This window comes from Taudactylus pleione, unplaced genomic scaffold (genome assembly GCF_031769625.1).
Source record: "Taudactylus pleione unplaced genomic scaffold, aTauple2 ptg000352l, whole genome shotgun sequence".
NCBI lineage: Eukaryota > Metazoa > Chordata > Amphibia > Anura > Myobatrachidae > Taudactylus > Taudactylus pleione.
In genome coordinates this window covers 7,133,650-7,161,346 of record NW_028284753.1, presented here as the reverse complement: position 1 = coordinate 7,161,346, position 27,697 = coordinate 7,133,650, and the positions used below count along the sequence as shown (strand labels likewise).

The 27,697-nt window shown below is 44.7% G+C and overlaps 1 protein-coding gene across 1 annotated transcript in view; it reads right to left on the bottom strand.

Moving 5' to 3' along the window:
• MID2 (midline 2) overlaps positions 1 to 27,697 on the bottom strand; it is a 348,031-nt gene that overhangs the window by 304,304 nt on the left and 16,030 nt on the right. The window contains exon 2 of the mRNA XM_088444211.1: positions 22,926 to 23,635. Coding sequence (XP_088300337.1) covers positions 22,926 to 23,585 — 660 coding nt within the window. The 5' untranslated portion in view covers positions 23,586 to 23,635. The remainder of the gene's footprint in view (positions 1 to 22,925; positions 23,636 to 27,697) is intronic.

Here is a 27,697-nt window from a genome sequence, read left to right as displayed (position 1 = left end):
ATTAGCTCTTGAGGACTTGCTGCTGTTTCTCCAGTCGCTCAAGCATATCAAGTGTGGAATTCCACCTAGTTAATACTTGATTTACATGATGATATGGCAGGTGATATTTTTTTTGCAGATGGTGGAAATGAGTACTTACTGTGCGACGAGGTTAGCAATTTCTGGGTAAGGTCAGACCAGTTGCAATTGTGCGTGAGGATGTTACTCGATGTTTCCGATGTATACGCAGGACTGCAAGGTATTACAGATGTGCAATAACGGTAGTGGGAGTCTCTATGCTGGCTTTGCGGTTGCAGATATTAGCATATTTTCGCTGCGGGTCTGTGTGCATAATCGCAGCTGTGATCACAATAGCGATCCATAGTGAATCAGGCCCAATTTGTGGGCAAAGCATGGAACATGTTTAAAATTGCCCATTCAAATCATTGCATAATGTTGGCTTTGTAATCACATATGAGAAATTCAGAAGTGAGTTTTAGTGGGGTGAGCCATTTGAATATAACATTATGAAGTTTACACAAGTTTACATGTGCCTTTGTGAAGACTGCAATACATTAATGCAGCTTCCCTTTGAAAGAGTTGGCAATGTGTGCTAGCACTGCTATGCTGACAGATTGAGGATGATGATTATGCTACTCCTGGCACTGCTGCTGAGGGTGATACATTTATCCAATGGGCTGTCATGGTCACGTAGTCTTTTGTCTGGACAGTGACTTTTGATCACAAATGCATAGTTAGGTGTATAGTGGGTACAACACTCTTTTTAAGGGAAGTAGTGACTTTGGCTTTGACCTCCCTGTAGAGCTGTGGGATTGCTTTTCAAGAGAAATGGAATCAAGATGGATATTGGTAACATGGACACATGACCTCTACTAATTAGCTGAAACATGTTGCATTACTGCAGATACTAGACACAGATCAAGTGCCAACATGGCTGTCATAGCTTGGGTTATCCACTGTAACAGGAAGATGGCTGTCATACACTCTTCCCCATTCAAACGATTGTTTGACATACAATTGATGGAAACTAGGCTTACTTTGGTTCCCCTTCTGAGATGATAATCTACCTCCAAAAGCAAAAGCCCTGGCGCCCACCAATTCTTCTTGGGATTATGGACTGCATAACAGGAGTCTGTCATAACCTGGTCATGTTTTCCCTTGCCACTCGGTCACTTACTGTTCCTGTGGGCAGCCGGCTCGCTCCCCGAGCTCAGTTAGTGCGTCCACTGTCCCTGTGAGATGCAGGCTTCATTGTTTCCAGCCTGCTAGCCCACAGCTCACATCCTGCCAGTCCTGGAGTACTACTGTTCCGATCACCTGATCGATCCGGCCAATCACTAGCCAGCCTGAGTCAGCCAGGATCATCTGACGCCGCTCATCCAATCCTGTCTAACCCCGGGGTATATATTCCAGCTTCTGGCTCTCAGTCATTGACAGTACAACGTCTAAGCTCAGTTCCTACTGAGCCTATGCAACACTGAGCTCCTGAACGTTAGAGTAAACTTTTGTGTCAGGGTAGAAGTGGAGGGTGCAGACACCGTTGTACCCATAACCTGTACCAGGGTGTCTATACACTTGGTTAACCCAGCCACCCAGGGAGGTTGAGACTTGCGTGCCTCAGCTAACAATGACATGAAGTCTGACATAACTCTTACCATGTCAGCGGCCCATGGAGGAGCAGGTGAGTCAGTAATAGCCATATGTCTGTTTGTTGTTACACTTAGAACAGATAAACAGTTTTTGAGAAGCCTTGGTTCTGTTGGACATGGTACACACAGTCACCCAGCTTAAACAGAAAAGACACAGAAAGACACAGAAATTACAGAGAAGGTTGGTTTGGGACACAGAGGAGGAGGTACCCCCTTTCCACAGATCAGATTCCCCTGAACTTACACCCCAGTTACTTACAGCCTCTTTACCAGGGAATGTAGTCAGGTGTTGTAATGTCCTGCAGCACAGGGATGGCATCCAGCCTTCTGTGTCTACACTGCAAACTTCCTGGTAAGTAGAGATGCAGTAAGAGCAACATGCATGTGTAGCAAAAAACGGCAGCCACGCTGTATACACAGCCACTTGCCGCGTAGAGGAGACCCGCGCTGCCTAAGCGCCGCCCCCTTCTTCATGCCCTAAGGGCTGTTAAAGATGGCTGCTATCTGAGGCCATTACCTCCCCCCCGCGCAACACACCGCGTGTTACAGAGGGGAGAGGGAGAAGCAGAAAGCCGCGCTGTAGCGCTCTGCATTAGCTACCCAGCACAAGCACTTGTACACTAAGTGCTGTAATAATGCTGGGCAGCGGCGGGGGTGGGAGCCGGGGGATGCGCAGCTGTTACTCACTGCGTGTCCCCGTAGAAGTCTCTCTGCAGCAGTCTTCAGCACATTCTTCTTCTGTTAGAAATGTGCTGAGGCGGTAAGGATCTGTCAGTGCTTTTAGTATAAGCACTGTGCACTCCTTCCTGCCTTCTATTAAGGACAGGGCGCCAGGTACCCGGACCCCACCTTTAGAGAGGTGGCGAAGGGTACCTAAAAGGTGTAAAAAAGATGTTAGAAAATAATAAAACTAATTCAATAAAATAAATGTATTGCTGGAGCACAGCAGATTGTGACCAGCTCCTAGTGGGCACATTTTCTAAACTGAGGGCTGATGGGGCATAGAGGGGGGGGGCTTCACACTTCTAAATTATTTAAAGTGCCAGCTCCAGCTATCCACGCCTCTATAGCCCAGCGTAAGCAACCTCCAGTGTCCCCTAGTGGATGAAAGAGAAACAATACAACCAGTCAGAAATGCACACTGTGCGGCTGCAGGGTGATAATCTTCCAGCAGTCGCCAATGGCAGAGGGACCTCCCGGCCCCTCTGCATCCCTGCACCCTCCCTCAGTGTCTGCCGTGCTGCCGATCACTGCTGATTGGGCAGCCTAGCAGGACCCCCCACCTGGTGACTGCAGAGAGGAGCAGATGCCAGGGATATGTAAATAAAAGTTTAGTTGGTCCGATAATCGACCATTGCAATCATGTTGGATACGTTTTAAATAGATATTCTTGTCCTAATCATAGAGAAAAAAACACAATTTCAGAGCAGTTTTTGGGAAAAAGATTTGCCAGTTAAGTGGTTAAACAGAACCGTGAGAACTGTGGAAATTGAGGGCCTCATTCAGAGATGTACGCAAGCCTGATGGTTTGAGTACATCTTTGAAGTAGAATATTGGTGCATGAGCAGGATTCTACATTGAGCTCTCTCACAATTCCCTAAAGCCGCAGCCTGATTGACAGTATGGGGGGGGTGGAGTGGGTGGAGTCGGCTGTGTTCCTGGAAACGGAGGGCTCCAGCACTTCCAGTTTTCTGGGTGTGCTGGGGCCAAGGTCTGCTCTTCTGATGCAGACTTCCTGACCCCAGTTGAGCGGTTCCATTGCCCATTCTAAGTAAGCTTAAGCTTACTCAGATGGGCGATTACTGCGGCCACTGCCACCAGCACTCGGATCGCAGGAGACATCTTTTTGCTATAGATGCCAGATTACAATATGTTTACATAGCTGCTGCGTCCAAACACACAGCATTGGTGCTAGTTGCATCCATCTCTAAATAAGGCCTTGAGCGCGGCTCTGAATTAGGCCCAAAGTGCAGATGCTGCAACAGTAAGAAGGAAACACTACACACATTGACGTAATCACATTGCAGAGCTGGAAGCACAACTTGCAGACTTAAGCTGGCCACACATCTAAAGATTATCTGTCCAACCAGCCAACTAGTTGACTGGTTGGAATGAAAATCTGGTAACTGACAATCAGCAATTTGCTCCCAAACGCTGGAAAATGGACAAAAACTGTTGTTTGAACAAATAGTTTAGATCAAACATTTAACAAACTTGTCTGAACGACCATTTCATCTGTTTTCTGGCATTTAGGAGCAAATTGCTGATCATCAGTTACTCCCATACCTTACCAGATTTTCACTCCAACCAATTAACAAGTTGGCTGGTTGGATGTAAGTTGGTCTAGTGTGTGGCCAGCTTTAAGCTGGCCACACACTAGACCAACTTACATCCAACCAGCCAACTAGTTGATTGGTTGGAATGAAAATCTGGTAAGGAGTGAAAGCAAATTACAATCTGCAATTTGCTCCCAAATGCCAGAAAATGGACAGAAACTGTTGTTTGAGCAAATTGTTTAAACCAAACATTTAACAAACTTGTCTGAACGACCATTTTCATCTGTTTTCTGGCATTTAGGAGCAAATTGCTGATCATCATTTACTCCCATACATTACCAGATTTTCATTCCAACCAATCAACTAGTTGGATGGTTGGACAGATAATCTTTAGATGTGTGGCCAGCTTTAAAGATGAGTATTGTGAAAGATGGAGAAACTGACTGAGAAAATGAGCATTGATTAACTGTGCGCATGGGAAATAAAATACACATGACTGAGAGAAAAGTGGAAATGTAATTAGCTCCAGAGCATTAGCCAGGAAGAGAAGAAGCACTAACCATACTGCTGAAGGAGTACTGTTCTAGTACCAGCAAGTGGGCTATGCGGATATGTTATAGACATGCAGAGTTCCCACACAAAAAGGGACATATCCTGAAACAAGCCCCCATAAGGGGGAGGACAACTGGAAAGACAATGACCTTATCAAAGCTCTATACAGTGTCTTGCAAATGTATTCACCCCCCTTTGCATTTTTTATGTTTTGTGAATTAAAATGGGTTGTTTGAAGCTGTGCATCATTTCATTCACAGAATATGTTTTTTTTATATTGTGAATCAAACAACATTTAGGACAACATAACAGAAAACTTCAGCGTGCATAACTATTCACCCCACTAAAGTCAGTACTTTGCCGAGCCACCTTTTGCGGCAATTACAGCTGCAAGTCGCTTTGGATAAGTCCCTATGAGCTTGCCACATCTTGCCCCTGGGATTTTTGGCCATTCCTCAAGGCAAAACTGCTCCAGCTCCTTCATGTTGGATGGTTTCCGCTTGTGAACAGCAATCTTCAAGTCTGACCACAGATTCTCAATTGGATTGAGATCTGGGCTTTGACTAGGCCATTCCAACACATTTAAATGTTTCCCGTAAAACCACTCGAGTGTTGCTTTAGCAGTATGCTTCGGGTCATTGTCCTGCTGGAAGGTGAACCTCCATCCTAGACTCAAATCACAGGCAGACTGAAACAGGTTTTGCTCAAGAATATCCCTGTATTTAGCACCATCCATCTTTCCCTCGACTCGAATCAGTTTCCCAGTCCCTGCTGCTGAAAAACATCCCCACAGCATGATGCTGTAACCACCATGCTTCACTGTGGGGATAGTGTTCTTGGGGTGATGGGATGTGTTGGGTTTGCGCCATCCCTTTTGGCAAACTCAAATCGTGTCTATTTATTTTTATCACTAAGTAATGGCTTTTTTCTGGCCACTCTTCCATAAATCCCAGCTCTATGAAGTGTAGAGCTTACTGTGGTCACATGCATAGATACACCAGTCTCTGCTGTGGAACTCTGCAGCTTCTTCAGGGTTACCTTTGGTCTTTGTGCTGCCTCTCTGAATAATGCCCTCCTTGCCCGGTCTGTGAGTTTTGGTGGGCGGCCCTCTCTTGGCAGGTTTGTTGTGGTACCATGTTCTTTCCATTTGATGATGATGGATTTGATGGTGCTCTGGGGGATCATCAAAGATTTGGATATTTTTGTATAAGCCAACCCAGGATTGTACTGCTTAACAACTTTGTCCCTGACTTGTTTGGAGAGCTCCTTGGTCTTCATGGTGTGATGCCTCTTGCTTAGTGGTGTTGCAGCCTCTGGGGCCTTTCAGAAAAGGTGTGTTAATACTGACAGATCATGTGACACTTAGGTTTCATACAGGTGGACTTCATTTCACTAATTATGTGACTTCTGAAGGTAATTGGTTGCACCAGAACTTTTGAGGGGCTTCATAGCAAAGGGGGTGATTACATATGCACATGCCAATTTTCAGAATTGTATTTATAAAGATACTTTTTTATATATTTTTTTCTCATTTCACTTCACCAAATTAGACTATTTTGTGCAGATCCATCACATAAAATTCAGATTTAAAAAATAAATAAATTACAGGTTGTAATGTAACAAAAAAGGAAAAAATCCAAAGGGGTGAATACTTTTGCAAGGCGCTGTAAACAAACAAGAAAAAAAGATGGTCAGGCATCTGACAGCAACGATTGTAATGCCATTGGAATGGGTATCACAGTAACACAATGCTGGCTAAAAAAAATAAGACAAGCGCTACATCCAAATAGACAAAGCCGTATGTAACAGGGGGCCTGATTCAGAGCCGGTTGCAAGCGCTGTGCTCTCGCAACCGGGTCGATGGTGGCCCGGAGCGCATGCGCACGACGGAGCACGCATAAGAACGCCTACCATCTGGGGGCGGCCCCACTGACATCACAAGTGATGTCAGTGGGAGAGCTCTGTTTGAGCCGAAAGCTCTCTGGGGCTTGCAGCCACGAGACCTACCACAAGGGTCTCGTCGCAAGCCCGATGGTCGCGATGGTCTTGACCATCGCGACCATCATCATGGCCACTCACTATAGCTGTGGGTGGTCACCCACAGCTATGCGAGCGGCCACGAGGCCGTTCTTAAAAAAAGACCGGCCCTGATTCAGAGCGATCGCTTTGTCAGAGCGTCTGGCTCTGAATCAGGGCCAGGATTCAGAGATAATATATACACCTTTGGGACAATTCAATTAGGTGCAAGTGTCCTGGGACGCAGCGGGTCCAATGAGAGGTAGGACAAATGAACTCAAGAAATGAAAATGTTACACAATTTACTTTAGTGTTTTCTTTTTTAACAGATTTTAGAAAGCGTATTGGTGTCAATTATGCGGTCAGGGTATGATGGTGAGATTTTTCCCTTGCCACGAGAGGTGACTGCTATGAGCCCTCCAAAATGGGTGCCGGACTATAGATAGACAGGAAAAGGAAAAAGATAGACAATGTCTAGATCAGGGGTGGGGAACCTTTTTTCTGCCAAGGGCCATTTGGATATTTCTAATATCATTTGCAGGCCATACAAAATTATCAACTTAAAAATGTGCCTGCTATATAGAGCCCAGCCCCACAGGAAAATTAAAAGACTCACCCAGGCCAGTATTGTGTGACTCCAGTTTAGTCTCCTCTCCTCCAAAATAACTACAGTACAGCAGCCAGGCAGCAAGGGGTGCTCCAGCAGGCACAGACACCCAGGGGTAAATTTACTAAAGTGAGAGTTTTTAGAAGTGAGTTTTAAAAGAGATGTTGCCCATAACAACCAATCAGATTCTAGCTATTATCTTATAGAAGGTGCTAGTTAAATGTTAAGTAGAATCTGATTGGTTGCTATGGGCAACATCTCTTCTAAAACTCACTTCTAAAAAACTCTCATTTTAGTAAATTTACCCCCTACTGTCTCACTCAGTCATCAGTCACTAGGTGTGGGGGTGCAGCAGCAAGGCTCACTCCCTCCTCCTTCCGTCCCTCAGATACTCAGCAGCACTGTATTTTTATTAACTGAAGACTGCCTGACTCCATGTCCCATGGCCACACCGCTGCTCTGCGCTGTACCTCTCTGTCCTCCTCCGCTTAAGATGTCTGCGGGCTGGCTGAAGGAGGACGGGTGACATGGGGCTGCATGGCACTGCGTGACTTCTGATGTCACACCGCGATGCCGCGCACAGCCGCACGCAGCTGGGCAGCATCTGAGCTGAGTGCTCAGCACTGCCCGGCAAAAAACATGAGAGGGGAGAGAGCCATAGCTGGCCGGGCCTTAAAAAATGGTCTTGCGGGCCGCATGCGGCCAGCGGGCCGGAGGTTCCCCATCCCTGGTCTAGATAGACACCAGATGTTAGACAGTCAATAGGTCGACTGGGACAAAAGGTTGACAGGGCCAAAAGGTTGACACACTAAAGGTCGACATGTAAGAAGGTCGACAAGTACAAATGGTCGACAGGGTCAAAGGGTCAACATGAAAATTGTTAACGCAAAATTGTCCTCACATATTTTTTTGTTTTTTAGGGTTAGGCACTTACCGGAGGGTTAGGGTTAGGCACCAGGAGGGAGGGTTAGGCACTAGAAGGGACAGTTAGGGTCAGGCACTTACCCCGACGGTTAGGGTTAAGCACCAGGAGGGAAAGTTATGGTTAGGAAACAAGGGAAGGGTTAGGGTGAAGATTAGGGCTAAAAAAAATTGTACAAAAAATTGTGTGTCGACTATTTTCATGTTGACATTTTAGCCATGTCGACCATTTGTACCTGTCAACATTCTTACATGTCGAACCTTTAGCGCGTCGACCTTTTGTCCCAGTTGACCTATTGACTGTCTAATATCTGGTGTCTATCTAGACATTGTCTACCTTTAACTGTCTATCTGTTAATCTACACTCCTCCAAAATAAAATGATGTGGGCAACAAGGTTCTTCGGCACCCTAGGCAGAGCTTCAGCTTACCAAGCGTTCCCCCAAGACCAACTTTACTACTTTCAAGACATGCCCCAAGCTGCCTACCAACTTTTATCTCACATACCCCTATGCCCAGCTTGTCCCTCACATGCCCATCTGCCCGCCAAGATTTCACATACCCTCCTGCTCACCATCTTTTCCCCCCACAGCTTTTTGCTTACATACTCTATTGCCTTAACCAAAGAAACAATAAGTTATATATAGATAGAGCACTATGGGCCACTAATATTAATTCAAATCTTCATACTTTATTGATTATTCATTAAAACACATTTCCCTTTCATTTCACTTAATTTGGAATAATGCTACATGATGTTTTAAAAATAATTTTACATAAAGAAGGTGCAAAATAAAGAAAAAAGTGACTTAAAATTTTGTATCAACTGCAACCTGTTCAGGATAATTATCTGCATATATAGGAATATTTTGTTTACCACTTTTCAAAGGTTCTTCCCGATTTTTATGCCTACTCCTACACATAATAAAAGTTTGAAAAGTGGTAAATAAGATATGCTAAAAAATACAGATAATTATATTCTAAATAGGTGCCGAGAATATATTTTATTCTTGTATGCATGGATGCATGCTCTGCCTAGCAGAGCAGCGGGTGTGCAGAAGGTGAACAAATGCCGTGTGCATCGCACGGCATCTGTTCACTATCGTAGGGAGAGCCTGGGGGGCTGCTCAGCATCTTTGAGAGTGCTGGGCATGCCCCCTATAGTGACGAAAACGGGGGGAAGCCGCGAGGCACCGCCCCGTTTTCAGTTGGATCTGCCCCTTTTGGAAGCCATGCCCCTTTTTCAGACGCGCGTGCCGATTCGGCGCGCGCCCTGTCCCTCCTTCCCTTTCTGAAAAGTTGGGAGGTATGGTGGCGTCCTCCAGGTGCCGACGTCCCTAGGCAACTGCCTAAAGCTGCCTAATGGTGGCACTGGCCCAGATGTGGGGGGGGGGGAGTGCACCAAGGTTCTATACACACAGATATTTGATAGCATTATGTGGTTATGTGCAGTATTAGAATTGTTAGGATCTGTGACATATTATAGGGCTATATGGTAACCTTACAATGCCATGGAGACAATGTGGGAAAAGTAAACAGTGAAGTGAAGAAGAATCAAAATATTCTCAGGAAAAGGATTATGTGATAGTACAAAGATGATTATATGGTGGCATGATGGAGCTGTTTATCTGGGTACAGTGCTGTTATGCTGGATGTGCAACGGTGTAAAGAAGGCTGTGAGTACAGAGGTGTCCACATACATATATCCTCCATGCACTATAAGTCGCGTTACACATAATGCATGAGCGCTGTGTGACTTGGTAGAGCCGAGCAACTTTTTGTGCAACTTTTTCCAGTCAAATGCGTAGTATGTGCACAGCGAATAGGCGCACAAGTAGCTTCTACTGATTAAAATGATATGCGGCATGCCTATATACTGCGTGTGACCACGGGTGTATCTGCACGTGGAAAGTTACGTTACAGTGTCAGCGGCTGTGACACAGGAACGTAATGTTTCGCATGCAGATGCACCCGCGGTCGCACACAGTATATACAGTAGGCATGCCGCATATTGTTTTTGCACAAAAAGACACTCTGCACTACAGAGTCACGTCACGGCGCAACTAGAAGGCCTGTTTAACGTGTAAGGAGGCTAGATGTATGAGGGCACATCTGTATTTGGGGAAAGGGATGCAATATATGCATAGAACACAGGGCTCTCTGGAGTCTATTTAAAAAATGAGCCATAACCACTTCAGCACTTGCTAAAGTGCTTATGAGCTCTGTCATGTATTTAGCAAACAGCCATAAGCTTAGCTTACCACTGTTTGTGACAGTCACGCTTACCACATTTATAGATGGCGCTGGCAGTACGGTCCCCATTGCAGGCTGCGAAGCCTACAAGCCTTTGCTGAGTCCCAGCCGGGTTGAAGCGCAATACGCTTGCCTAGACATCTGTCACATATGCGCATTAATCAGCTCCCCGGCGCTTGATGCTGTAGGCTGCCGAAAACATAGGTAAAGACACCACATAGATGAAGACATCGACAGAATATTTGTTAGTATCACTGTGATACTAAATAAAATATGTTGACGGTAATAAGTACCGTTATTAAATGGAACCCTATATGTTGTATAATTGGGTCTGATGTGAACAGTATTTATTTTTTAACCATGCTGCACATATTAAATATTTATGTTTGTATGTACTGTATGTTATGTGACACACTAAGGCCCGTATTCAACTGCCGGCGAAAAGTCTGAATCCGTGAAAAAGTATCGCGGATAACGTAATTTTGCCAGGCGGAAAAGTATCGCCGTATTCAATTGCAAAGACTTTTCACGTACGCGGAAAGTCAATGCAACCTTTGCACCCCAAAACCGCAATTCTGCACTGTTTTCCGCCAGGTATTCATAGGCGAAAAAGTTTCGCCTATGAATACCTGGCGGAAATAAGTGCAGAATTGCGGTTTTGGGGTGCAAAGGTGCGGAAACCACTCTGCACCCTTTGGAAAGCCCCCAAAAGATAACTGCATCAAAAATACGCAAAAAAAAAGAGGAAGACCCCAAAAAAGTACTTTTAAAATGGGGCGAAAAAGTACAAAGTGGAGGTACAAACTTAAAAACTAGCGAAATAGACTTTTGGGGGGTCTGCAAGTATGGGGGAGGTGTTTTTTAGAATGCAGATGTTTGCTGAAGGTGCGTTTTTTGCGGTACTTAAAACTTCACTTCAGCGATTTTTACCCATGCTTGCACCCATTTTCAAGTACCCCAGATTTGACTACTACTTATTTTCACCAAAATAAACTGCTTAATGCTATTCTTCACCACTTGTGCAAAGCTGCTATTTTGGAGCAATTGACAGCACTTAAGTACCCCAAATAGCTTCAGTAGGGCTAATAGGGGACATCTAGTTTGATCCCCAATGTTAGTGCATCAGGCTGATTTCCCCAATTGAGCCCACACTTTTCGCCTGTCAGAGTTTCGCCGGGACGCATTTTCACATCCTTTGGAATTCAATACGGTGAATAGCGACCGATAAGTTTCCGTAAAACACTCAAAGTCGATGAAAAGTGCGGCATGCGAAAAAGTATCGCCGGTGCAAAACTAATTGAATACGGGCCTAAGTATACAATTTTTACCATGCACATGCTACAGATGTGTCCTTACACATCTTTACTGCAGTTACGCTAAAAAGCAACTCTAGGACCGCCAGATCCGCTGAGACTCTGCTAGTGCCGAGCATATTTTTGCCTCTTTGTTGCCAAAACTACATCTAGTTTTTAATTAATTTGATATGCAACACTTGTATATCTGTGTGTCACTGAGAGGTCTATTTACTGCGCAGTGTTAGGAGACAGAGTGAAAAGTGATAAGGTGCCAGTCAATCAGCTCCCAACTGTCATCTCACAGGCTGTGTTTGAAAAATGACAGTTGGGAGCTGATTGGCTGGCACCTTATCACAGACTTATCACTTTTCACTCTGTCTCTTAGCACAGCTTAGTACATAGACCCCTAAGGGGTGAAATCAATTAGCCGCGATAACCCGTTTTTGTGCATTAAAGTTTGTAAAAGTGAATTTCGGGTGAAAAAAAAAAGTTGCGCTATTCAATTAGCCTGCAAGTTAGTGTGTGATAATTCCTCATAGGATTTCATGCAAATTTCTTTTCACTACCTCCAGAGCAGGTGAAAAGTTGGGGAAAAGTGTTGCGACATGCTTCAGAACCAATGGGACACCCTCTATTGCCAATGGGACACCCCTTAATGTCAAATTAGGCAAAAATAATTTTAATGAGCCTAATTTGGACAATAATTACGTAATTTTTGAGGTGAAAATGTGAAGGAAAATGGGTTAATTGATGTGGGACAGGTATATGGGGGTGCTGTATGAATGTGACAGGTGTTTTAAGATTGCAGGTGGGTGTACCCAGTGATGCGACACATGGCAGTCCGTACACACTGGGCGATCCGGTGCCCAACCGCCCGATATACCGCATGGTGCTGCATGGGATCGTCAGCCACATTGCCTGATTTTACTGCATGTACAAAAGATCAGGCGATGCGGCTGACGACCCAAAGGAGCGCACACTACACGATGTAGTGCATACACACTGCACAAAATTAATGATTTGTCGTTCCGATGCGTCAGAATCGGCCAAATCGTTAACAATGTCGTGTAGTGTGTACCCAGCTTTAGAGGTGTATTTAGAAGGTTTTTTTCAAAAGTGTCTTTAAATGACATAAATATATAGTTATAGGCATTTTTTGTACCCCCAATTTAAGTAGAACATTGACTTTGCAAAAAAAACTTGCTTAATCTAATTTTGTTTTAGAAAAATGCTTAGAACCGCCATTTGACACAATTTAAGAACCAAAACACTTTTATCATGGCCACTAATAGACGTCTAGGGGTACATTTACTAAGGTGGGAGTTCTATTAAGAAGTGCTGTTGACCATAGCAACCAATCAGATTCTACTTCTCATTTTATCTAGCACCTTCTAGAAGATAATACCTAGAATCTGATAGGTTGCTATAGGCAACATTACTTCTTAATAGAACTCCCATCTTAGTAAATTTACCCCTATACTGTTATCCTATATAAATTTGCCTAATTGGGGTATAGCCAGATTTCCTCATTTTCACCTATACTTATCGCATGTAAAACCAGCTAGAATTATCTTGCAAATGCGGAAGATGACTTTTCAAATTGAATTGAGGAGAAAACGGCAACGCGCATAGAGACAAAAAGTGAAATTAACGGACAATGGGATGAATAAATTAACACACAAAAAGTTTACTTTTTATCGTGGTTAATTGAATTCCCCCCTAAGTGTTTTATAATTACTTACATTATTTGTAAGCCGCCGCTTCTCGTCAGTTGAAGGTGAAAATTTTAACTGTTGAGTGCCATTTTACATTTTCACCTCTAACCCGCCAGGAAATGATGGCTTTTCATAAATAAAGCCCTGAGGGCCGGATTCAATTAGCCGCGAAAAGCCGAGATCGGCGAAAAGCGCAATGTTTTCACCTCATTTGTGTGTTTTGAGGCAAAGTTTTCACCTGCTTACTCAATGCGCGCACCAGCTTTTAGCCCTATTCAATTGTAAAACAGGCAAAAACACATATGGGCGAATGCAGCAATAGCGGAACTGGCAAAAAGATCCTTTTTTGGGGGGGAAATCAGTCTGTACCCCCCAATAAAGCCTAACTCACCTGGGGAATCAATATAGAAGTGTATTATTAGCCATAATAAAAGTTACTAGGGATCTTATTTTGAGCCAAAGGGCTGTTATATGCATATTTGCATAAGTGTGGAAAAATTATATTTAGCAGTATCGTTTATGAAAAACAATTGCTGGTAGTTAAATTGTGGGGTACCTGCAAATGGCGACTAGTATATTTTTGGGTTTGTAAACTGCAGAATATTTTTTTTTAAAATACACCTGCTGCAACCTCCTGCAATCCAAAAAACACCTGTCCCATCCGTAGAGCACCCCAAAATACCCATCCAAGTACTTTGGCCCCATTTTCCAAAACTTTTTAAATTTTTCGCCCCAAAAATTACGTCTTTTTTTTGGGGTGAATTAAGAACATTTTTTCTTTTTACCTAATTAGTCATTAGGGGGGGTGCCCAATGGGTTCTGAACCAAGGGCCTGATTCAGACCCACTCGCAAGCGGCTGTCCGCTCGCAAGTGGGTCGATGTTGTGTACTGCGCATGCGCACGACGGTGGGAGCTCCGTCGTGCGCATGCGCCAGACACGACGAGCGAAGGACTTTCCTTCGCTCGTTGTGTCTGATCAAAGGGGGCGTGCTGTCGATGTTGATTGACAGCACGCCCCCTTTGGTGGGCGTGCCGGGGGCGTGCCTCCCTGACGGGGGCGTTCCCAAGGGAACGCCTACCGTCAGAAGCCGGCCCACTGACATCACTAGTGATGTCAGTGGGAGTGATTTTGGCTCTGATAGAGCCAAAATCACTCCGGGCCTTGCGGTTGAAAAACTCAACCGCAGGCTCCGGCTCGCAGTGGCGATGGTCGCGATGGTCACGACCATCGCGGCCATCAAACTGCACGCTCGTATAGGCTGTGGGTGGTGACCCACAGCTATACGAGCGTCCAGGAGGACGCTCCATAATTATGGAGGGCAGCCCTCATTCAGAGCGTGCGCTCTGCTCAGAGCGTACGGCTCTGAATGAGGGCCCAAGTCCCCACTTTTTTACTCAAAAATAGGGACTTTGCACTTCTTTTCTCCTGCCTTTTGGTGAAGAAACTTTTTGCCTGCCTTTGCCTATGGAGTTTTCACCTAGGCGAAAACATCGTGGAATTGAATAGGGTGATACTTCGGAAACAGGCAAAAAACGTGCATCGGCGAAAACTTTTCGCTGATCGTGGCTTTTCGCCTCTAATTAAATACGGGCCTAAGTATATATATTTTCTTTTTTTGAATACTACAGCACAATTCAAATCTTTTGCAGCGCACACACATGACATACACCTCCCTACGCTTGCAACAGTAATTTGGTTAAAGGATGGTAATGTTAAAAATATGTTGGCAAGTGTATGACTAAATTGCCCATAGAGCTCACACAGATTTCTATGGAATGCAACCAGACATTCTGCATAATAGTAGTAACATTAATTATAAATGCATAAGGCTATCCAAGATATTCGTTTTGAGCTATGTTAATATAGTTGATCTGTTTACACAGCTCTCAGACAGAAATCTGTCATCACATACAAGAAACTGATTAAATTGGCATTGCACAGAGAAATGTTGCACAATATATTATGAAGAACCATAGGAAACAGCAGGCACTTGTAATAAGATAACTAGCCAGACAAGTTAGATTAATTACAGAAAGACTGATCAACCAATGACTTTCCCGAAAGCCCCATAGACTCTTGGATAACTATTTCTTCTGCAGCATTCAGTAATAAGCATATATAGAGGCTCATTAACATATTGGGCTCACCTATGCACCAACTGTATGTCGGAAAAGATGCATACAAAAATAATAATAATTAAAAAAGCATACTTTTGTGTATATGCACCTCAAGAGGCATACATCTGAAAAATAGCAGTACACTATTAGTGCCAGACGTACATCATTGACACACCAGCTCAGAGATGTGGCTTACCAATGTTAGGCCCAATCTCCTGATTACAACTGCTAGATTTAAAGCAGAAATTAGTTTCAAGGCAAAAGCAATCTTGAAACTAATTGCCACTTTAAATCTAGCGGTTGTATCGCCAGAATTGCGTTAATACCTGTAAATCTAAGCTTATTACATTTGGCCCTTAGTAGTAAATGTAAATTCACATTACCCTATTTGTACACAATATACTAATGTAATTGGAATCTTCACAATGAAGTGTCACAAAACACTAGAGAGAATATTGACTTGAAAGTTATTAATAAATGCAAAAGTCACATTTTCCATATAAAATTAAATTAAAAAACCCTTTTACTGGTCCTGTTTTCTCAATGTAATGATATATTGAGGCAATTACAGTTTTTATCACTGTGACAAGCAGCTGAAATTGCTCACTCAATGTTTTCTATCTCACTATGTCAAGTTTTTTTTAATACAATAACCTGCCTCATAATATATAATATAATTCATGGCTTTATCGTTTTTTTTATCAAAGAGCCTCAAGGTTCTTACATGCTGATATGCAAATGAAAAGACTATGGGCCATATTCAATTGCCGGCGAAAAGTCCCAGACTTTTCGCATGCCGGAGTTTTCGCCGCCATCGCCAGTTTTGCCTCCGGAAAAGTATCGCGCTCGTCACCGCGATTCGCCCTATTCAATTGCAAAGGACGCGAGAACGCATCCCGGCGAAACGGATATCTGTGAAAAGTACTGTCAGACTTGGGGAAATCAGCCTGACACCCCCCTAAAGATGTGCTGACATGGGGGATCACTATGGATACCCCCGAATAGCCCTGCTGAAGGTATTTGGGGTGCTTTAATGCTCTCAATTGGTGCTATTTAGCGTGTTTGCACAAGTGGTGAAGAACACAATTTAGCTGTTTTTATTTTTTTTTAAAATAAGTAGTCCCAGCAAATTTGGGGTACGTGAAAATGGGTGTAAGCATGGTTAAAAATCGCTAAAGTGCGTTTTAAAAAATCCTAAAAAACGCACCTTCAGCAAGTATCTGCAATCAAAAAAACAGGTTGGGCATACTTGGGGGACCCAATGGAGTCTATTTCGCTAGTTTTTAAGTTTGTCCCCCAACTTTTGTTTTTTTCGTCTCCAAAATGAAAGTACTTTTTTGGGCTGTTCTAAAGTATTTTATTAACTTTTTTTGACGCAGTTTACCTTTGGGGGACTGTCCCAAGGCTGCAGGGGTGTTCCTGCAACTTTGCACCCCAAACTCCCAATTCTGCACTTTTTTCCACCTCCGTTCACAGGCGAATCTTTTCCGCTGGTTACAAGGCGCAGACTTTTCGTACCGGCGGAAAGTCTTTGCAATTGAATACAGGGTTAAGTTCCCGCCTGGCGAAATGACGTCACCGGCGAGAACTTATCGCAGATCTTGGCTTTTCGCCAGCAATTGAATATGGCCCTATATTTAAAATGAACTTACAAGGCCGTTTCGGAACACGAAGTCAAAATCATGTGCAAGTTCTTAATATCTCCATTTAGTACACTGACTTTAGTATTTATAATAATGGCTAAAATTAGTAGGTAGGCTAGATAGACAGACAGACAGACAGACAGACACATAGATAGATAGATAGATAGATAGATAGATAGATAGATAGATAGATAGATAGATAGATAGATAGATAGATAGATAGATGTGTATGTACAGTATATAGAAAAATATCATACAGATCCAATGACAATCTGGTAGGCTGCTGCCTTTGTTTCTTTGTTTTTATACAAAAATAAGACTGTTCGTGGTTATGAGATTTATCAATCATATCAATCAACTCAAGTTTCATGAGTTATGTGTATCGTCTGTGCTTTCATACTTTTACTTCTGATTTATGGCTACATTTTCTTTTCTTACAGGAGATCATTTATCAAAAGAAAATATCATTACAGCCTATGGAGTGAAGGAGTTATAACAATACTTAAGGATACAAATTATAAGATCAGCGCTGATATATTTTCTCAAGAGTTCAATTTCTAGCTAAAGAATGTAATAGTTTCCTTCATCATATTATTTTGTAGAAGAACAGTTGTTTCCTGGCTGAATATGTTGGTCCTAAAATGGTAGTAGGTTGAATTACACTCTTTCCACAATAAATTTCTAGTGGTTCTGTAAACGGGATGCAGTCATAATCCCGACCGTGGGGATACCGGCGCTCAGGATGCAAGCACCTGTCTGAAACCTGATGCCGGCATCCCAACCGCCGAAATCCTGAAGGTAAGTAGCGGGGTTATGGAGAGGGTTAGCGTAAGGCACTAGGGGGAGGGTTAAAGTTAGGCACTAAAGAGAGAGGGTTAGGTTTAGGGTAGGGGGAGGTTAGGTTTAGGCACTAGGGGAGGGCTAGGATACCGACCGTCAGGTGTCGGTGTACTAACCCTGTCAGGATGCCAGCTTTGGGATTCTGACCGCCGGGATCCTGAGCGTTGGCATCCCGTACCCAACCCCTGTAAACTGGCAAAGCATAAAGAACATGTTTCCAAAATACATAGAAATACACACGTCTGTGCAAATAAAGAATCAGTGCTGGCCACAATTGTAGTTTGTAGACAAGCCTTACTGTGATGGTTTTCAGCAAAACAAAATCACGTGCACACACCAGGACCGGTGATGTTACTGAGTTTAAAAATTCAGATGATAAATATTTTCATTTCAAGAACCTCGGTGCCTTAATATGTGTGCACTTGGTAACAGCGCATGTTTTATTCCTACATATTACATTGTTTTATTAGCAATGCAAATAAATTCTTTATCTACCATGAACATATAATGATGTTTGTCTTTCCCCTGGCTTTTATGTAACTGCATTTCGGTAATCAGAATTTGACTGACAGGTATGCTATTTTGAATTACAAATGATTGCCTCACAGCTTTGCTCTTTAACAACTACAGTGTTTTAAACAGAATGTAAAAAACAACAACATTTTACTTAAGCTACAGTACTAAAACATTTTGCAGTAACGATATTTATAAAGAAAAACAGCAAATTCATATATAACATGTATATATGAAAACATAGCATTGCAGAAGTTGTGTCTGGTGATTTCTTAGTAAGCAGTTGTCTAAGTATGAATAGCTTTTAAAACAATGAAAGTTTAAATAAGCAATGTTATGTGACAAGCGTTGAATAACATAAGACTATCATTTTGAATACAATTAAGTTCCGGAGGAAGGGACTCTATGTACATGACATCCCTGGGAGTCACTGACCCACCCACTGGTTTGTGAGAAATAACACAACTTTTGCTGACACAGAAAATCAACCTACAGACAGACGCTGCACAATATTGTACAAGTTACAACACATACTATTTCTGACTGCCCATTCAATAAAGCAATTAGGAAAGTCATTTGCCCTTGTTGACACATCGGAAAAGACCATAATTAAGTTAGCAATCCAACAAAAATATTTTTTTTTTTTTTCTTCATACAGTAGAAAGTGAAGTACCTTTTAGGCATGCATCAGATAGACACTGTTCTTAGTTATCCAAGGTATGTCCATCACCAACAACACAACAACACAACTGCTAAAAATACATGTAACTAAAATACATGGTTGCTTTATGGTCGATTGCATATTGTAATTATTTCACTTGATTTTAGTGTATTTTTACACTTTTCACTCATTTTACTCTTTTCCGAACCGTACACATATTGTTGTTTCATCCCTTTAAAATGTAAACTGGGAATGTGATTGTATAGCTGTAGAACTCCATGCTACTCTGGCTGGCAGCATAGATAGTTCAGGCCCTATTGAAACTATGCGCCTCTTCATACTTCTTATAGTGGGTACACACTGGGCGATATATTGGACGATCAATTGATCAGTCAATATATTGTGCCCCCGTCGGCCACTGTGTACAGACGATATGTCTGTGAACTACATCGTTCACAGACATATCGCATTGGCTGTGTTGCACAGCCAATTAACAGATATGTCTGCAGACATACCTGTCCATCGGCAAGTGTGTACAGGCGATCAGCCGATCGCCTGTACACAGGTGCAGAGTGGGGGGGGGAGTCGCGAGCGGGTGCTACTTACCCGGGTTCGGCACAGCTCCCCATCCACAGCAGCCCAGCACACGCTGCTGTGTGCTGGGCTGCACTGGGAGACTGTCCAAAGCTGCAGCAGCCCGAGCAGTCTCCTATGCCAAAGGGGGGGAGCGATCATGCTAATCGCGCCCCCCTTTTTCTGTGCGCCGGGCTGAGGGGCACACGGGTCCCCCCTCCCCAGCGTGCAGCACCGCGCCGCATCGGAAATGGTTTTTTTTCCCCCCGAAGTGGGCGTGGCCACACCTCCCGTGATTAGGCCACGCCCCCTGTCCGCCCCCAGTCCGGCTCAACCCGCTGCAGCAGCAGATGATGGTCATTCAGTGTGTATGAACGACCATCATCTGCAGATACATCTGTCAGGTGTGTACCCACCTTTAGACTGGCTGCAAACTAATTAATAAAGTCAAGTAACAAATAGAGTAGATAGTAAGGGTAAACAAAACACAAGTACAGCTAATGCTGCGTACACACTGGCCAACATATCGGCTGTTCAATTGAACGGCCGATATATCGTGTGTGCGTCGGCCAGTGTGTACCACCGATATGTCTGTGAACGACATCTGTGATGCCCAATATATCGCTGCATATATATTGGTACAACGTGCTGCGTGTACTGGCGGTTAGCCGACCGCCCGTACACTTGCTGCACGGGCCAGCGGTGATTGACAACTCAACTGGGTGGGCGCATGTAAATGCCCGCCCAGTTGCGACGTCAGTCACAACAAATCGCGCAGTCTGTATACAGAACATATGTTTTGCATAGTCTGCACATATATATTGACTGATCTGCAGATATATCGGTCGGGTGTGCACCCACCTTAAGACAACTTGGTCATATTTGTCATAACTGCTAACTGTCCCAATTCAGGATCGGACAGTCCCGAGTTCAGGGGACTGTCCTAAAGGTCGGCACTTTTGTCTGGACTCATACAAATTTTGGGAAGTGCTGTATGTCCACCATCCGGGGCAACTGGTGTGTGTGGTAATTCAGGTTTGTTCTTAGGGGAGGAAGGTGGGTTGAGGACGGCTTAGCGCTTCCAAAGCAATAGATGTCATGGCCATGGGAGAATACGCCTGACGTGATTTACAAATGTGAAATGTTACAAGATATTGTATTGCATATAGTGCACTGATGAAGCAGATCTCAATGCAAGTAATTTATTTAAAAGATAAATAAGTAAAGAAAACTGAATTCCTACATTCTCAAACTGTTTGTAGAACAGAAATTCCCACAGTAAAATAAGTAGTTATGTATAACATGTTGAAGAAATTTTAATAAATACAGATAATATAACATGAAAGGCACTATAAGGTTTAAGTATAGAGTTATAGGGCACATGCAGTGAAAGTACTTTAATAGAGTAATGTCATCTAATGGAAACAGTTACAGGATTTATTGGATATTGAAGAGCTACAGTAGTGAGGCCGCACTGTTGCATTAATATATGCAGGCTGTGTATTACTGAGTTAAATCATATATATAGAAAACACATATTAAGGCTGCCATGTTAGGAATGGACCTTTTCTAACTCAGCAAACATCAGAGTGAACGACAGCTAGGTAGTCTAGCTCTGCAGAGACGCAATCCGTGTGTTGGCGTATTTATACATTGAGGAGAATCGGTATGTTGGCAGCCCGACAGATCGAAATCCCGACTGCAGCAGGTAAGTACCCTAACCCTCTCCCTAGACCTAACTCTCCCTTAGTGGTGTCTAACCATAACCTCCCCCCTAGTGCCTAAGCCTAACCTAACCCCTAGTGCCTAACCCTAGCCTCCCCCCCTAGTGCCTAACCCTAACCTAACCCCTAGTGCCTAACCCTAACCTCCCCCCTAGTGCCTAACCCTAACCTCACCCCCTAGTGCCTAACCCTAACCTCCCCCCTAGTGCCTAAACCTAACCCCCTCTCCCCGCAGCCTAAACCTAACCCTCCAGGGGGGGTGCCTAACCCTAACCTCCCCCCCTAGTGCCTAACCCTAACCTCTCCCCCTAGTGCCTAACCCTAACCTCACCGTTAGTGCCTAAACCTAACCCCCCCTCCCCGCACCCTAACCCCCCCTTTCCCTACCCTAACCCTCCCGGGGGGGTGCCTAACCCTAAGTCTCCCCGGGGGTCCCTAAACCTACCCCCCCCCCTGCGGCTAAACGCTAAGACATCCGGCTTACATTCGTTCTGTATGCCGGTTGTCAGGATTTTGTAGTGGGGCTAATGATAGGCATTGGGATTTCGACACCTATCTTTAATTCGATGTCGGGATGTCAGTGTCAGGATATCGTCGGGAAGGATTGCGCCCGCCGGTATTCTGACTACATCCCATAGAGACAGGGAGAATTAAGTCACAGCAGCTGAAATAACTGAATTCTAAGTTTTTTGGCCTATATCAGATCCCAAAAGGATACTGTCCTAAAGATCTGGAAGGTCCTTTGTCTTTTTAACAGATGTATATTGGTTGGTTAAAACAAACAATAATAATAATAATAATTATTATTATTATTATCCTCTATTTTTATGGTGCTATAAAATCTATTTTATTTTCACAGTTTACATCCAAACTTCAACATTTAAATTTTTGGTGGTCTGTAAAGTAGCACTACCACCTGGATTATTGGGGATGTAGTCAGCATCCCGGCGTGCGGGATGCCCAACGGCCTAAATACCGGCGCCGAAAGATAAGTAATGGGGTTTAGGGGGAGGGTTTAGGGTGCGGGGTTAGGCATTAGGGGGAAGGGTTAGGTTTAGGGTGTGGGGAGGGGGAGGTTAGGTTTAGAAACTTGGGGAGGGGGGGAGGTTAGGTTTAGGCACCGGGGAGGGAGGGTTAGGGGTAAGGGTTAGATTTACCTTGTTCCTTATGGTTATCAGGATTCTGACTATCGGGATGCCACTGTCAGTATTCTGACCAGTGGCATCCTGACCGCCGGGATCTCATACCCAACCCGGATCATTGTAGCTCTATCCCCACTCTAGAACACGGGGGACTGCTTCGTGCAGATGTTTTCCCCAGGGCCAAGTGGTTAGTCTCACATCCCTGGCTGCAATGCAGGGTTATATGATGCACTGGAGGACCAATGAGAAGCTATAATCAGGACACTGCATCTCCTGATTGGGTCTCCAGCTCAATCCTCTATTCTGCAGGCAAATTACAGCAATGAACGAAAATATTCACCAATGTAGTGGGGGTACAAGTTTAATCTAATTCTGCAATGAAGTAAAATATAATTGTGATTATTACAAGTAAATGAACAAGTCTTACCTTCAGTTTTTCAAATCGATCACTCAGTGAAGCCACCTGATGCTCTCTGTGCCTACCAACTAATTTGCATAAGGCACAAATAAGCTGATCATCGGCTGCACAGTACATGTTAACTTTCTCATTTTCGTGCTCCAGGCAAACAAGTCCACGGAAATGCGCATCTGGTACAGGTTCCACCAAACGATGGCTGGTGAAAGGCTTCTTGTTAGGGTGGGTAGCACGTAGACAACGGTCGCAGTAAGATACTTCGCAAGTGATACATGTCTTCACAGCATCTCTTGGTGGCTCCACCTCGCAGAACTGGCATGGAATCCTCTCTGCTGCCATGATTGGCACAGTTTTGTAGATCTTATCTCTAAGGTCGTCACTGGGAGAGCTCGGAACACTTACAGAGGCCTTCTGAAAACGATGAATAATATTCTGCAGAGTAACGTTACGTTTCAACCCTTCCAAGCCACGGTGATTGAGGGAAATGACATATCTGCAGGTTGGACACTGAAAAGCTTTAACAGGTTCCACTATTTCAGTGGAAGAATTTCCAGAAGCCAGTACACGGTGGGCACAGGTGAAACACAGGCTGTGAGCACAAGGAAGCAGAAGTGGATCTTCAAATAACTCCAGACAAATTGGACAGGTTAGTTCTGACTCCAGTGTTTCCATCTTTAGCTAAACCATTCAGATGTAGGATATCGTGGAGTGCATTCATTTACCTAGAGGAAAACCCAGTACACATGGTTAGACTTGTGGCATAAAAAGAGAGAGAGGAAAGAGAGCAAGAGAAATATTGTTAAACATTCATCACAAGGGATGAAAGGGCTTGCAGCTATACACCATGTAACTGTGTAAGGTGCAGGGAAACACACATGAAGACACAAACACTCCCAGCATCCTGCTCTGACACACATGCACACACGCAAGCATGAATCCAATAATTAAGGGTCTGATTCGGAGTCAGAAGAACTTGCGGCCATTTGTGTGTTTGCTCACGGCAGTCTACTTACCACCTCAAGCTTATACACATATCCGCTAGTCTATGCAGAAGGCCATGTGACCATTCTTTTTTTGGTCCACAGCCGTCAATCAGTATAGATACTTAAGCTGGCCACACATCTAAAGATTATCTGTCCAACCAGCCAACTAGTTGATTGGTTGGAATGAAAATCTGGTAAGGAATACAGGCCCTCATTCAGAGCCGTTCGCTATTTGTGGTCGCTCGTTTAAAAACAAGGGGTGGCTATTCAAATGATCCGTACGCACATTGCAGTCTGTTCACACCTCTAAGTCTGAACGAGCGAGCAAAACATACGCTCGTTTATTTGTTAAAAACGCCCCCTGGCCGCTCGCATCCTACGTCATGTCCGCTATTTATTAGATTAATCGAGTACATCGACCAGCGTATGAACTGCTCGCTATTCTTGTGGTTGGTGTTTGCTACCACAAATTTGCGAGCAGTTCTGGCTATAAAATAACCCAGTGACGTGGTCAATGACGCTGCTGTTTTAAATATGCACACCCATAAAACGCCCGTTTTGACCTTTAAGCACGCCTGCGTTCGGATCTCCACTCCCCATTTTCAAGCACCTTCCCCTGTTACCACCCACATACGCCTCATTCTGTCACTCAAAATAGCAGGCCCTCGCTATATTGCGTACCAACGATTTTCGGCCGCACTGACTGGTTCGCGCATGCGTACTAAAAACCGTACGCATGCGCAGATGTGCAAACATCGCTCGGAACGAACGTACTGCCGCTAACGAGCGGCTCTGAATGAGGGCCACAATCAGCAATTTGCTCCCAAACGCTGGAAAATGGACCAAAACTGTTCTTTGAACAAATAGTTTAGATCAAACATTTAACAAACTTGTCTAAACGACCATTTTCATCTGTTTTCTGGCATTTAGGAGCAAATTGCTGATCATCATTTACTTCCATCCGTTACCAGATTTTCATTCCAACCAATCAACAAGTTGGCTGGTTGGATGTAAGTTGGTCTAGTGTGTGGCCAGCTTTACACCCACCATATGCTGAATGCAAAGTATCTATCATAAACAGGCGTTCAATTTCTGTCCGCATGCTCCAAATGAGCACTGGTCATGCTGCATTCCCATGGGACGGATCTGTTCCGTGTGTACATGCAGCAACCGCCCCAGCTGCCACCAGAAATGCCCATTTCACAACTGTGTTTTCTCTCTGCGGCACATACACTGTCTGCGATTGCTTTCTGCGGCGCATGCACAACTTTGTTTTCTATCTGAGGTACATGCACAGTCTGCGATTGCTCTCTGCGGTACATGCACAGACTGTGATTGCTCTCTGTGGTACATGCACAGTTTGTGATTGCTGTCTGCGGCACAAGCCTAGTCTGTGATTGTTCTCTGCGGTACATGCACAGTCTGTGATTGTTCTCTGCGGTACATGCACAGTCTGTGATTGTTCTCTGCGGCACATGCACAGTCTGTGATTGCTCTCTGCGGCACATGCCTAGTCTGTGATTATTCTCTGCGGTACATGCACAGTCTGTGATAGCTCTCTGCGGCACAAGCACAGTCTGTGATTGTTCTCTGCGGTACATGCACAGTCTGTGATTGCTCTCTGCGGCACATGCCTAGTCTGTGATTGTTCTCTGCGGTACATGCACAGTCTGTGATTGCTCTCTGCAGTACATGAACAGTCTGTGATTGCTCTCTGCAGCACATGCACAGTCTGTGATTGTTCTCTGCGGTACATGCACAGTCTGTGATTGCTCTCTGCGGCACATGCACAGTCTGTAATTGTTCTCTGCGGTACATGCACAGTCTGTGATTGCTCTCTGCGGTACATGCACAGACTGTGATTGCTCTCTGTGGTACATGCACAGTTTGTGATTGCTGTCTGCGGCACAAGCCTAGTCTGTGATTGTTCTCTGCGGTACATGCACAGTCTGTGATTGCTCTCTGCGGCACATGCACAGTCTGTGATTGTTCTCTGCGGTACATGCACAGTCTGTGATTGCTCTCTGCGGCACATGCATAGTCTGTGATTGTTCTCTGCAGCACATGGACAGTCTGTGATAGCTCTCTGCAGCACATGCACAGTCTGTGCTTGCTCTCTGCGGCACATGGACAATCTGTGATTGCTCTCTGCGGCACATGCCTAGTCTGTGATTGCTCTCTACGGCACATGCCTAGTCTGTGATTGCTCTCTGCGGCACATGCACAGTCTGAGATTGCTCTCTGCGGCACATGCACAGTCTGTGATTGCTCTCTGCGGCACATGCACAGTCTGAGATTGCTCTCTGCGGCACATGCACAGTCTGCGATTGCTCTCTGCGGCACATGCACAGTCTGCGATTGCTCTCTGCGGCACATGCACAGTCTGCGATTGTTCTCTGTGGTACATGCACAGTCTGCGATTGCTCTCTGCGGCACATGCACAGTCTGCGATTGCTCTCTGCGGCACATGCCTAGTCTGCGATTGCTCTCTGCGGCACATGCCTAGTCTGCGATTCCTTTCTGCAACACATGCACAGTCTGTGATTGCTCTCTGCGGCACATGCACAGTCTGTGATTGCTCTCTGCGGCACATGCACAGACTGTGATTGCTCTCTGTGGTACATGCACAGTTTGTGATTGCTGTCTGCGGCACATGCATAGTCTGTGATTGTTCTCTGCGGTACATTCACAGTCTGCGATTGCTCTCTGCGGCACATGCACAGTCTGTGATTGTTCTCTGCGGTACATGCACAGTCTGTGATTGCTCTCTGCGGCACATGCATAGTCTGTGATAGCTCTCTGCGGCACATGGACAATCTGTGATAGCTCTCTGCGGCACATGCACAGTCTGTGCTTGCTCTCTGCGGCACATGGACAATCTGTGATTGCTCTCTGCGGCACATGCCTAGTCTGTGATTGCTCTCTACGGCACATGCCTATACTGTGATTGCTCTCTACGGCACATGCCTAGTCTGTGATTGCTCTCTGCGGCACATGCACAGTCCGCGATTGCTCTCTGCAGCACATGCACAATCTGTGATTGCTCTCTGCAGCACATGCACAGTCTGTGATTGCTCTCTGCAGCACATGCCTAGTCTGTGATTGCTTTCTGCAGCACATGCACAGTCTGCGATTGCTCTCTGTGGTACATGCACAGTCTGCGATTGCTCTCTGCAGCACATGCCTAGTCTGTGATTGCTTTCTGCAGCATATGCACAGTCTGCAATTGCTCTCTGTAGCACATGCACAATCTGTGATTGCTCTCTGCAGCACATGCACAGTCTGTGATTGCTCTCTGCAGCACATGCCTAGTCTGTGATTGCTTTCTGCAGCACATGCACAGTCTGCGATTGCTCTCTGTGGTACATGCACAGTCTGCGATTGCTCTCTGCGGCACATGCCTAGTCTGTGATTGCTTTCTGCAGCACATGCACAGTCTGCGATTGCTCTCTGCAGCACATGCACAGTCTGTGATTGCTCTCTGCAGCACATGCCTAGTCTTTGATTGCTCTCTGCAGCACATGCACAGTCTGCAATTGCTCTCTGCAGCACATGCACAGTCTGTGATTGCTCTCCACAGCACATGCAGTCTGTGATTGCTTTCTGCAGCACATGCATAGTCTGTGATTTCTCTATACAGCACATGCAGTCTGTGATTGCTCTCTGCAGCACATGCACAGTCTGTGATTGCTCTCTGCAGCACATGCACAGTCTGCAATTGCTCTCTGCAGCACATGCACAGTCAGTGATTGTTTTCTGCAGCACATGCACAGTCTGCGATTAATCTCTGCAGCACATGCA